The 13,409-nt window shown below is 39.4% G+C and overlaps 1 protein-coding gene across 4 annotated transcripts in view; it reads right to left on the bottom strand.

The window, feature by feature from the left end:
• zcchc9 (zinc finger, CCHC domain containing 9) overlaps window positions 1-13,409 on the bottom strand; it is a 32,733-nt gene that overhangs the window by 14,022 nt on the left and 5,302 nt on the right. The window contains exons 2-6 of one of the 4 annotated variants that reach the window (XM_078215429.1): window positions 13,313-13,387; window positions 11,564-11,684; window positions 10,971-11,367; window positions 4,511-4,664; window positions 454-546 (exon numbers count right to left, since the gene is read on the bottom strand). In XM_078215429.1, the coding sequence (XP_078071555.1) occupies window positions 454-546; window positions 4,511-4,664; window positions 10,971-11,357 (634 nt within the window). In that variant the 5' untranslated portion in view covers window positions 11,358-11,367; window positions 11,564-11,684; window positions 13,313-13,387. Of the gene's footprint in view, window positions 1-453; window positions 547-4,510; window positions 4,665-10,970; window positions 11,368-11,563; window positions 12,871-13,312; window positions 13,388-13,409 lie in introns of those variants that run through there. The other 3 variants (XM_078215428.1, XM_078215426.1, XM_078215425.1) reach the window with 3 other exon arrangements.

The raw sequence follows: 13,409 nt of genomic DNA, 5'->3' as shown, positions 1-13,409 counted from the left end.
TTGGTGCAGACTCGATGGGCTGACTGGCCTCTTTCTGCACTGAAGGGATTCTATGATTCCATTCACTTGACAACTGCCCAGAGAGGCACATTTGGAATCAGTGTCGGATTTTACAGGGACATGTTCCAACTCTCTTTATTGTGCAGTGTGTTCCAGAATTCCTGAATGGTCCTTGAGGCAGCCATTGTTTGAAATTGCTTGCTTTGATAAAGAGTTAGTGAATATCCACATGGTAGAGCAAGAAACATGATTCAGCCTGGGGAAGCATTCTATAAGTATGTCCATTTCACTGAGTCGAAGATTACAAATATTTGTTTTGTCCAAACCTCCATTTATAATTTACTGAAGCATGCAACAAAGCAAGAATTTACATGAAAACATCATTCTTACACGTGAGCTGAACTACAGATGTAGCGTAACATAAATAGCAGTTTTTAAAACAAATATTCTTACCATCTGCATATAATCCCTTTGGGTTATCTGGGCAAGACCTTGAGAGATGTCCCGTTTCACCACAAATAAAACATTTGGCAAATGGGAATTCTCCTGTGAAATTGAAGCAATGGTATTTTATCAGAAACCTTGAGAAATTATTTCAGAAATGTGTTAAAACAAGGAATATGGTAGGCTGGCAATCTGTTCATTCACCTCTGGGCTTGAATATTACATTGGTTAATATTCAAGTCTCTCTCTATTAAATGTTCGATCTATGCAGACAGTTTCGACTCATTTCCTATGGATCATGGGTCAGCAGTGTAACACTTCCTACAAACTGGCTCACTCTCATGTAGAGAAGCTACGGGTTGGCTGAGGTGATGAATAGAAGAACTGTCAGATTGTTGAAGTTTAGGATCAAGACAAATTGATTAGATTAGATAAAGAGAAGTTTAATTTGCACTTGGATGTATTGTACTCGAGCTGGAAGTATTTGATGGAAACACGAAGACAGAAATAGAAAAAAAGTGCTCCATTCTCTGGCATTGACATCCCTTAGCTCGATAAACAGATAGAATTAAAGTAGAAAATAAACATTCTGCAGAGTTCTATGGAATTGAAAGAAACAGGGATGATTTTAAATCAACTTTGGAGCATTTAATTTTCCAAAATATCAGCCCTGTATTTGTTGGCCTGATGTGGAGATGCCGGCGTTGGACTGGGGTGAACACAGTAAGAAGTCTCACAACACCAGGTTAAAGTCCAACAGGTTTATTTGGTAGCAAATACCATAAGCTTTCGGAGCACTGCTCCTTCGTTGGCCTGTGCTTACACAGTGTGTATTTGCCTCACATCAGCAATTAACAACTGAAGAAATTGTCACAATTCCACTTAATATTTATTTATACGTTTCAAGGTATAGAATGAAACACATTTCTTCTTGTTTGCGGGATTATTTAAAGTTAAAGTTTATTTATTTGTCACAAGTCTTCTTACATTAACACTGCAATTAAGTTACTGTGAAAATCCCCTAGTCGCCACACTTTGCCACCTGTTTGGGTACACTGAGGGAGAATTTAGCATGGCCAATCCACCTAACCGGTGGATATCCACCATACCCACCACTCCCAAGGCATTTATACCAGAATCAGGAGCAATAAACAGCTCTCTCCGCATTATTCTGACGATATTCAAAAACACAAAGTCAGCAAAGTACCTACTACGGTACCAGAATAGCATTCCATTACACACACTTCTTAACTTTACAGCCTAGAGTTACTAATTAGTGTCAATGAGACACCTACTGCCAATTTGTTGGAGAAGATGACAGACTACAGCCAGTTCTGCTTTGCATTGCTCTTCTGAAAGATTCTAGATTATCATCAATAACCTTAAACTCTTACAATTGCATAGCTGACATGATTGCTCAGTTTATATTAGAAGTCTGTAGCTAACTATAATATCCACAATGTCATGGGTGATGCCAATCTACGTATAAATTGGACAAATCAGATTGGAAAAGGTAGCCTGGAAGAGGAGTTCACAAGAGCGTTTTCAAGGCAGTTTCTTAAAACAGTATGTTCTAGAGCCAACCAGGGAGCAGGTTACTTGATCTGGTAATGTGCAATGAGACAGAATTAATCAATGACCTCCAAAGTGAAGGCACCTCTAGGTTGCAGTGATAATAATAATGATTGAATTTCACACTCAGTTTGAGGGGGAGAAGAGTGGATCTAAGACTTGTGTTTGAAACTTAAATATGGTAATTATGAGAGCATAAAGACAGAGCTGGCTAAAGTGAACTGGGAAATTAGTTTAAGGAACAGGTCAGTCGAGATGCAGTGGCAGACATTTAAGAAGGTATTTCAGAATACTCAGAAAAATACATTTTTGTGGAAGAGAGAGTCTCTGAGGGAAGGATGCACCATATGTAACAAACTAAAGAAATTAGTAGCATCATATTGAAAAGAAATACATGCAATTTTGCAAAGGCTAATAGTATGCAAGGAGATTGGGCAGAATATAAAAGACATAAAAGAATGATTGATAGAATAATAAGTAAGAAGAAATTAAAGTATGACAGAAAGCTAGCTAGAATTATAAAAGCAGTAAGAGTTTCTACAGTTATGTGAAAAGGAAGTGTAACTAAAGTGACTGTTGGTTTTCTAAAGAGAGAGTCTGGGAAATTAATAATGGAAAATAAGGGAATGGCAGAAGAACTGAATAGGTATTTGATGTCTGTCTTCACTGTAGAAAGAATGTCCCAGAAATAAGTGTGATTCAGGAGGTGAAAAGGAGAAAGGAACAAAGTAATTACAATCAACAAGGAAAGGGTACTGAGAAAATCAGAACTAAAAGTTATCAAGTTGCTAGGTCCATCCTAGGATGGTATAGCTGGATTACAAAAAGTATTCAATAGGGTGTGGCACAGAAGATTAATAGGCAAAATAAGGACTTGTGGAATTGGGGCTGATATGCTAATATGGATAGAAAATTGGTTACTGGATAGAAAAGAGAGTGGAGATAAACTAAGTGCTACAAGGATCAGTGCTGGGGCCTCAGCTATTTACAATCTATATTAATGACTTAGAGGCAAAGACAGAGAGTAATGTATCTAAGTTTGCCAATGATGCCAAGCTAGGTGGAAAGGTAAGCTGTGGGGGGAGGACACAGAGGCTGCATTAGGGTTCGACATACACAGGGTTATGTGAATGGGCAAGATGATGGCAGATGAGGTACAATGTTGGGAAGTACAATGTCGGTTGCAAGAATAAAACAGCAGAATTTTTTTAAAAGGTGAGAAACTTTAAATGTTGATGTTCAAAGAGACTTGAGTGTGCTTGTACAAGGAACACAATGTTAGCATGCAGGTTCATCAAGCAATTAGGAAAGCAAATGGCATGTTGGTTTTTATTGCGAGGAGATTGGGGGACAAGAATAAAGAAGTCTTGCTACAATTGTACAGGGTTTTAATGAGGCCACGCTTGGAATACTGTCTGCAGTTTTGGACTCTACATTCAAGAAAGCATATACTTGTATTGGAGGCGTTATAACAAAGGTTCACTAAATTGATCCCTGGGATGAGGGGGTTGTCCTATGATGAAAGGCTGAGCAAGTGCAGCTTATGTTCTCTGGAGTTTAGAAGAATAGGAGGTGATCTTACTGAAACCAACTATGTTCTGAAAGGGCTTGAGATGGTGGACCCAGGGAGATCATTTCCACTGGTCAGGCAATCTAAAACATGGGACACATTCTCAGGGCAGGGAGCTGAGAGCTGTGACGAGGAAAAAATTCCTCACTCTTTGGAATTCTCCAGCCTAAAGGGTTATGATGCTCCATTGTTGAATACATTTAAGACTGGGATAGACAGATTTTTGCTCTCTCAGGGAATTAAGGCATATCTGGTACAGGAAAATGGAGCTGAAACTCAAGGTCAGCCAGGATCGTACGGAATAGTGGAGGCAGAGTCAGTGCTTCTGGGAGAGGGGGAGGAGGAAAAGTGGTGAAGGAAAAGCTATTGTAAATCTGCTATTGAACATTTATTTTCGATCTGCCAGCATTATCAAATTGTTCTTTCATGGGTATCCAGTATACTGTCTACATTTAGAGAATGGTACAAAATAATCAAAGACATATTAAATTACATTCATCATCACAAAGGTTAACGTACAATATTTGGTTCTGCAGGGACAAGGACAGGGAAAATAAGTATACAGTAATAAGAATTTAATCAGGGCACCTCACTGGAAACAGATTCAGCTGGATTAAGTGATTGCCCACTCAATAGAAGCTGCACAAACATGCCTGTTTGTGATCTCCTTAGCCTACCAGTATTTCATTCAGCTATATGACTCAACTGTTCCATTGGCGCACGAACAAGAGTTGTTGCATGGCTACTGAACTGTCAACTGACAAAACAGCAGCTGTCCTGCTTAACTAGATAACAGGACTTGGTTATTCTGTTAAAGTAGTGCACCAGGTCCCCTGAAATATTTCAAGAAACTAGACCTGAAATGATTGTCTCTTTAAAGTGGATGTATCCACTTTACATATGAAGTTCTTCACTCAGTTTTACCTAATGCAGGGTCAACCTTTGCTCTGCACTTCTGGATCTCGTGTTCTGTGGAGCCACATCGGTAACAGATACCACTTCCCATTTCTTCTTCATCTCTGTCCATTTCTGGACACTGTTCCATTCCATGCCCTGCTTTTCTGCAGTGGAAACATATCTTTGCAAGGTGAGGAGAAAAACAAAATGTTAGGATTTTTCATTCAACTGTGTATGTATAATTATTAACCCACTTAGCACAGAATATTTTCTGCAACACAAAAGAAACATAGCTGCCCACATCTCCCACTTATAATTATGTTTTATTAAGCAGTAATTCTTACATTGTCGCAATTCAAACATATAGTTTGATCTCACCTCCAGGATGTCATAATATCCAAAATGCACTGTTAAATACAAATGCTTTACTCTTCCACAATTTAAACTCAGACACCAGTTTGCTGTCCAACTTCATTATAATAATTACAATATCTATACTATTGACCAGGCTGAATTGAATACATAGATTGAAATGGCCAGTATTAAGATATTAGCTTTTGCTAATAAAATCACATTGCTTTTGATAATTATCAATGTCTACAAATAATGGTTTGTTGTCTTCTATACATATATTTACATTTTTTGTGTTAATGTACTATCAATCTGTACTCCAAGGGGGTGGGGGAACGTGCCTCCTTTAGCTCAGTCAAGAGACTAAGAGACAAAAAATGTTTTGAAGACTGAATTATTTTCATCCATATCAATCATAAAAACCCTGCAAGGGCAGAATATCTGTGAAAAATATTGGGCCAGAATTTGCTGAAAGAAATAATGGTGTCTGAAAAGAAGCACATTGTTATTAATGTTCAAATCAGCCAACATTTTGTAGTGAGGAAAAGGCACCCATGAATTGCAAATTGCTCCAGTTTGCTGATTGATTTTTGCTACTTTGCCATTAGCTTTGCGAAAATCACAGCTTACACTTAACCTCCAGAAAGTTAAGCTTAGTAATCATCTGTAGATGTAGCTTTTAACAATATAATAGCTACTGACTATCAAAAAATCCTTTGTACAAAAAGTAAACAATTATCAGTGTGGAGCCTCATTCCTTCTGTTTATGAGTTGTTACAAATTTTGAAAATGTCAATTAAAAGAAAAATCTTACTTTTTTGTCTCTTTAATCTCTCTTTCCCTTTCTTCTTGTACCTGATATAACATTGAATTCATCCACTTTAATTCAACCTACTTCTCCATTCTTCTTGTTTATTTTAATTTTAAATCAAGAAGATATACCATTTACCCTTTGGTTCATCAAGGTCCCAAATACCCTGTTGTCCTTGCTGCCTTGTTATCAGCTCTTCGAGCAATTTTGTGGGCAAAATTGTTTAAGATTTAAATGTTCAGGAACAACCCCAATGTGTCACGCTATGAAATGGCTCATACCAGCAAAATCGGGACCAATATCTATCTATTCAGCATCTAAAATCAAATCAGTGGATCGCTACATGAGCAAAGACAGAATTATAACATGATAACTGAAATTAACAATTACCTTGATTTCTTTAATTCAATGTAAAAAAACTTATTAATTGATTATTGATCATTTTAAAATAACTATGAATGTGGAGCCATCTTGGAGGTCAGGCAGGGAGAGTAGGAAAATTGTATATAAAGTGGCAATTTGTAAGGAGGATTCAAAGTTGGAGGGTTTGATCAAGTTAAATACTGAGCTCAGTACTGTAACAAGTTTGAGTTCCCAGCCATAAAGTGCAGTTGCAAATGCTGTATTTTAAATGCATTTTTGCATGTACTGAATGCATAAGTAAGCTATGAACACTTGGCCTCAATGCTTCAAGAACCATGTAGGTTTTGAGGAATAGATATGACATTTAATCATTAATAAAATCACGCTAAAGCAAAAAGACAAAATGTAAAATTCACCTGCATGAATATCTATAGTCAACAATTTAAATCAACACAGTATTTCATGACCATATACTGCAGTTAAACTGAATTTTAACAACTACAACAATTTGTATTTAAGCAATGCCAACAAGGTGCTTAACAAGGGTGTGATCAAACAAATTTGTCAGCAGGCCAAGATATTAGGGCTGATAATCAAAAGCTTGGCAAAAAAGTAAATTTTAAGGAGCATCTTAATGGAGCAAAAAGAAGAGGGCAGGCAGAAAGGTTTAGAGAGGGAATTCTAGAGCACAGGGCTTTTATAGCTGAAGGCACTGTTACCAATTGAGTGATTAAAATTGGGAATGCTAAAGAGGTCCGAATGAGATGACATTAGATATCTCAGAGGACATTACAAAGATGAGGGGATGGTCTGAGGCCATGGAGGTATATGAAAACAAGGAAATTTTAAAATTGAGGCATTGTGGCTAATGTAGGTCCATGAGCACAGAAGTGAAACTGAACAGGGCTTGATCTGAGCTAGGACACAGGCAGCAGAAGAGTACAAGGGGACTGTAAATTAGAACCTTGGGTGCAAGAGCAGGAAAAGAGCCATTATGGGTGATTCTCTGGCTATGACTGAATAGATAAGGAGGACCCACACAGCTGGACAACGGTGGAAAGGCGCTTGAGGAGAATGGTGTGGTCAACCGTGTCTAAGGTTGCAGACAGGTTGAAAAGAATAAGAAAGGATAGTTTACCTTTGCCACAATCTCATCTGATGTCATTTATCATTTTGATCAGAGCTGTTTACATAGGGCAGAAACCTGATTGGAGGGTTTTAGATATAGAGTTCTGGGAAAGATCAGCACAAATTTAGGAGTCGACAACATATTCAAGGAATTTGGAGAAGAAAGGGAAGGTGGGTGTAGTTTGCAAGGGAAGAGGGGGAAAGAGTTGATTTTGTAAGGGCAGGGTGATTGCAACAGACTTCAAAGAGAAGTTTACAGCAGCTGAGGAGAAAGAACCAGGACCGATATTAGCCAAAACAGGAGCCAACAAGGGAAGTATTTTGCATGTATTAGTGGGTGTTTAGTGGGAATAGGATTGAGGAAGCAGAAATTGGTGTCTTTGACAAGATGAGCCCAGAGAGGAGAGGAAACTTCATAAAGTTGGAAGTTCAGGGTCAGGAAATGGCAGGGGGGTGGTGGGGCAAAACCTTAGAGGAAGACGGGATCGGTGGGTTGGACTGGTGCTGAATCTTATTGAAGGCATTACATTTTCTCAGTTGCATTATATCCCATGGGAATCTAAATCAATGATTTAATTTTTAAAATGTATCTGTGGCACAAAAAATACATTTTATAAGTCTAGCCTTGGGAACACACTTAGGTATATCAAATAGATAATGCATTGGGTTAAATATTGCTCATTACAAAGTTAAAGCTTCAGTGTATAACCTTCAGATCACACTACCTCCTACTGAATTCAGTGAAACTCTTAAAAATGAATATATTCTGATGAATTAACATTGGGATTTCTTCCTGCTCTTTTTATCCTCACAATGTTGAAACTAACACTTATCATTCTTTCTTTTACTATAGGGGGTGCTATGGCATTGGGGTTATGTTATTGGACTAGTAATCCAGAGCACTAGGCTAATGATCTGGAGACAGGAGTTCAAACTTCATCATGTCAGTTGGGGAATTTCAATTCAATTTATTAAATAAATCTGGAATTAAAAAATGCTAATATCATTTAGGACCGTGGTGAGGAGAAATCTCTTTACTCAGAAGGTTGTGAATATTTGGACTTGTCTACCCGGAGGGCTGTAGATGCTTCATCGTTGAGTAGGTTCAAGGTTGGAATAGATTTTGATCAAGGGCCATGTGGAGTAGGCGGGAAAAAGGAGCTGAGGCAGAAGATCAGCCATGAAAAATACTGAATGAGAGAGCAAGCTGTGAGACCAAATAATCTATTTCTGCTCCTATTTCTTATATTCTTATGTAATCAGCCCAAAACTTGTGAATTCTTTCCAAGATTCTTTAAACTATAGAACTCCTTTCCCATCTCATCTGTCTGCCTTTCACCTCATAAGCCTCAGTTCTTTTTCAATTTCACAAGTTTTGTAGCACCTGACTACAACTGCTTAATTTACCTCATCTTCAACTTTATTTTTGTCTTGCTGGTATCCTGAATTTCAGGCCTGGCCATTTGGCTAAATCTCTTGAGAAAAATTCATTGCCTAGATATTTGATGATTTTATGCTTTTCCTCTTGTTCAGTATAAGAACACCTTGATAAATGAAGCACATGTACATTATTCAACCCATTGAATACTTACGTTTTATTATATGCAACAAGTATTTTGCATCTAAGTAAGTTTTCCTGGTTAGAGATTTGAGTCATTGGAACATAAGAACAGGAATAGGCCATTCAGCCCTTCGAGCCTGCTCCACCATCCAATATGATGATGGCAGTGCAAACACTTCAATGTCTTTTACCCACACAATCCCAATGACCCTTTATGTTATTGTTAATCAGAAATCTGTCAACCTCTACCTTAAACATACTCAATGACTGAGCTTCTACAGCCCTCTAGGGTAGAGAATTCCAAAGATTCACAATCCTCTGTGTAAAGAAGTTTCTCCTCATCCTTGTCCTAAGAGACTTCCCCCTTATTTTGAAAGAGTGTGTCCTGATGCTAGACACCCCAACCAAGAGAAACATCTCACCTTCATCTACCTTGTCTATTCTGTTAAGTGTTTTGTAGCTTTCAATAAGATCACCTCTCATTCTTCAAAGCTCTAGACAATACTGGCCCAGTTTGTCCCATCTAAAGTTAAGGTTTATTTAATTATCATAAGTAGGTTTACATTAACACTGCAATGAAGTTACTGTGAAAATCCCCTAGTCGCCACATGCCAGCACCTGTTCAGGTACACTGAGGGAGAATTTAGCATGGCCAATACACCTAGCCAGCACGTCTTTTGGACTGTGGGAGGAAACTGGAGCACCTGGAGGAAACCACGCAGACACAGGGAGAACATGTAGACTCGGCACAGACAGTTATCCAAACCAGGACAGTGACTCGAACCCGGTTCCCTGATGCTGTGAGGCAGCAGTGCTAACCACTGTGCCACCGTGTCGCCAATCTCTCTTCATAAGACAGTCCTGCCATCCCTGGAACAGGTCTGGTGAACCTTTGTTGCACTCCCTCTATGGCAATAATATCCTTTCTGAAGTAAGGAGACCAAAACTCTGGTCTAACTAAGCTTCTATACAATTGAAGTAAGACCTCACTACTCCTGTACTCAAATCCTCTTGCGATAAAGGATTCCATTAGGTTTACAAATAGTTTGCTGCACCTGCATCTTAGTCTTCAGTGACTTATGGATAAAGATTTCTTAACATTTAAGAAATATTCTGCATATCTGTTCCTTCAACCAATCTGGATTTGCTCACATTTTTCCACATTATATTCCAAATGCTGTGTTCTTGCCCATTCACTAAGTCTGTTCAAATCCTCCTCTAGCCGCTTTACATCTTCTTAACACACATTTCTGCCTAGCTTTGTATCATCCGTGAACTTGGAAATATTGCATTTGGTTCCTGCATCTAAATCATTGATACAGATTGTGAACAGCTGGGGCCCAAGTACTGATCCTTGTGGTACCCCACTAGAAATATTCAATTTCTGAAAACCCAGCATGGCTCTGCCCAAAGTGTTGATAAAAGCTTAATTTTAAAATATTTGAAAGGAAATTCTAAAAGGATAAGAGTAAGGCAGCAATTTTAAAATCATGTATGAAGTTCATTTCATAAGTCTGCGAATTCTGTTTTTACATGCTACACACTATACACACACAGCATGTCAACCATATACCTACAAGGCACAAATCAGGAGTGTGATGGAATACTCTCCATTTGCCTGGATGAATGCAGCCCCAACAACATTCAAGCTCAATACCATCCAGGACAAAGCAGCCCACTTGATTGGAACAGCATCCGCAAACATTCATTACACCACCAATGCAGTGGCAGCAGTGTGTACAAAGTGCACTGCAGGGGCTCACCAACCATCCTGATACAGCACCTTCCAAACCCACAACCCATTACCATCTAGAAGGACAAGGACAACAGACGCATGGGAACACAACAACCTGGAAGTTCCTCACTATCCTGACTTGGAAATACATCACTGTTTCTTCACTGTTCCTGGGTCAAAGTCCTGGAATTCTCTCCCTAGCCGCACTGTGGATATACTCGCCTGGAGTGCAGTGTTTCAAAAAGGAAGCTCACCACCACCTTCTCAATTGCAATTAGTGATGGCCTAGCCAGTGACACCCCCATCCTAAGAATGAATTTTTAAAAACACAGTTGTTACAATTAACCTGGCACATTAGTCTTTCCTATGAGAGAACTTCTATTGGATGAAGGACAGCTGAAAACGCAAGGTTGAACTATAGTTTTGAGTTGTCACAATTCTCTATCTTAAATATTAGTCTGGATAAAGATACATACAGACTTGCATACTACAATCCTGAAGGCTATTTCAAGCTGACTGAACTACATTCGAAAATTACCATAGCATTTTTCTTTTGTATTTGCCTCTTCACCCTTCTGTCCTCTCGTCTCTGGTCCTTCTTCAGAGCTAGTGTTGCGTCAACTTTCTGACTGTCCACTGACACCACTGTTCCTTTATGGAGAACCTGGCCGGTTTCTTTCAGGTAATCCAAGAACCCATTAACATCTTCGCTATGATATTCTTCTTTCTTGTGGTACCATTCGCTCTCTTTGCGTTCAAATTTTTTCGGTCTCTTACAATCTCTGGCTGGTTGCTTTTTAGCCCGACTGTTTTTTAATTTTGTCCTGTTTGGGCCATTATTACCATTCTGTTTCATCTGATTCCATGGCGTAGGTTCCAGGAGCTTCCTTTTGTGGATGTTGTTAGCACGAGTCCAACGTGTCATTGTGCTCTTTCTGTGACAATGCAGAGTAAGACAACGCTTTGTGAAAATAGGAAGCATAAAACTTGAGCTCAACATTTACACTGTGCAAGAGAGTGATAAAACAGAATTTGACTTATTCAGTCGTCATAAAAAGATCTTGACAACAGATTTCTAGTAAAATGAACATCTTAAGAGGTTTGTCCCCATCAAATTCGAGTTGTAAATACCTTTTGGCAATAACTGGAGATATCTGGCTTCACTTCACTTCATCTGAAGTGATTGAACATCTACAGGGTCCAGTGTCCCTTTGTCCCCCTGATTCTTTAATTTGCAGATGCTGTCTCGGCTCTGGGTAGCAATTTGGTTAAGGTATTGGCCGGGATCCTCTGGCCGTTCACTCCCCACCGCCGCTGCAAACTAGGACAGAGAGTTTGACGCTCAGCTAAATCTCAGTTCACTGCAGCCGGTCCAGAAAATTGCACCGTCGTGAAAGGCCGGAGAATTCTGGCCATTGAGTTACAGGTAGAAATAAGAAATAGGAAAAGTAGGAAGTCACTTGTGGGAGTACTTTATAGGTCCCTAAAAGTAACTAGAATGTAGATCAGAATATATAGGAAGAAATAATGGGAGCTTCTGAGAAAGGTACAGGAAAATCATGGTGATTTTAGTCCTCATATAGATTGGGTAGGCTGCCATAGACCAGAAGATGAGTTCATACAGAGTTTTTGGGTCAGTTTCTTCGAGCAGCACATGCTCGAGCTAAAGTAGGCTATTTTGGACTGTTAATGTGCAATAAGATTAATTATTGATTTCATAGTACAGATGCCCCTAAGTAGCAGTGATCATAATATAATTGAATTCCATATTCAATTCGTGGGAGAGAAGAGTGGGTCTAAATCTAGTCTTTTAATCTTAAATAAGGGGAATTATGAGGGTATGAAAGCAGAGCTGTCTCAAGTGAACTGGAAATTTAGGTTAAGGAATGAGTCAGGCAAGATACAGTGGCAAATGTTTAGAAACATAAAAAATAGGAGCAGGAGTAGGCCATTTGAGTCTGCGCCACCATTCATTACGATCACGGCTGATCATCCAAGTTCGTAACCTGTTCTCGTTATCCCCCAGGAAATATTTCATAAAACTCAGCAAAGATACATGCCAGTGAGAAAAAAGGACTCTGGGGGAATGATGCACCATCCATGGCTAATTGAGAATGTCAAAGATAGTATCAAATTGAAAGAAAATGCATACAATTCGATAAAGATTAGTGGCAGAAGATTGGACAGAATATAATAGAATAGAAGCCATAGAATTCCTACAGTGTAAAAGGAGGCCATTCAACTCATCAAGTCTGCACCAACTCTCCGAAAGAACATCTTACCCAGGCCCAAATGTTGCCCTATCCCCACAACCTTGTGAATTTAGCATGGCTAATCCACCTAACCTGCACATCTTTGAACTGTGGGAGGAAACTGGAGCACCTGGAGGAAACCCACGCAGACACGAAGGCCCAAACTCTACCACCTCGCCCGCCCTGGAATCGGTGCAGGCAAGGGTCCCAGAATGGAACTCTCCCCCGTTGGCCTCGGGTGGGATCTTACGGTCTCGCCCAAGCGAGGCCATAAAATCCCACCCAGAACGTCACCCAAGATCTGAATCAAACTCGGGTCCCCGGCGCTGAGGCAGCAGTGCTAACTACTATGCAACCTTGCTGCTCCCTATCCGAATGACTGATAGAATATTGAGGAGGGAGAAAGAGTATGAGAGAAAGTTAGATGGAATTATAAAAACAAAGTTTCTGCAGGTATCTAAATAGGAAAAGAGCAACTAAAATAAGCATTGGTCTTCTAGAGAGCGAGTCTGAGGAATTAATGTCTTCACTGCAGATTATACAATTAACATCTCAGAAAGAATTGTGCATCAAGGGGTGAAAGGGAGGGATGAACTTAAAACAATTGCAATCACGAAGGAAAAGATACTGAGAAAATTGTTGTAACGAAGGGCTCATTGTTCTTCTGCAGTGAGGCAAGGAGGAGCGATCTGTTGCAGGAGTGCTAGGGTGAGAAATTGACCTTT

Source organism: Mustelus asterias, chromosome 6 (assembly GCF_964213995.1).
Source record: "Mustelus asterias chromosome 6, sMusAst1.hap1.1, whole genome shotgun sequence".
Classification (NCBI taxonomy): Eukaryota; Metazoa; Chordata; class Chondrichthyes; order Carcharhiniformes; family Triakidae; genus Mustelus; species Mustelus asterias.
This window is presented reverse-complemented; position numbering and strand designations above follow the sequence as displayed.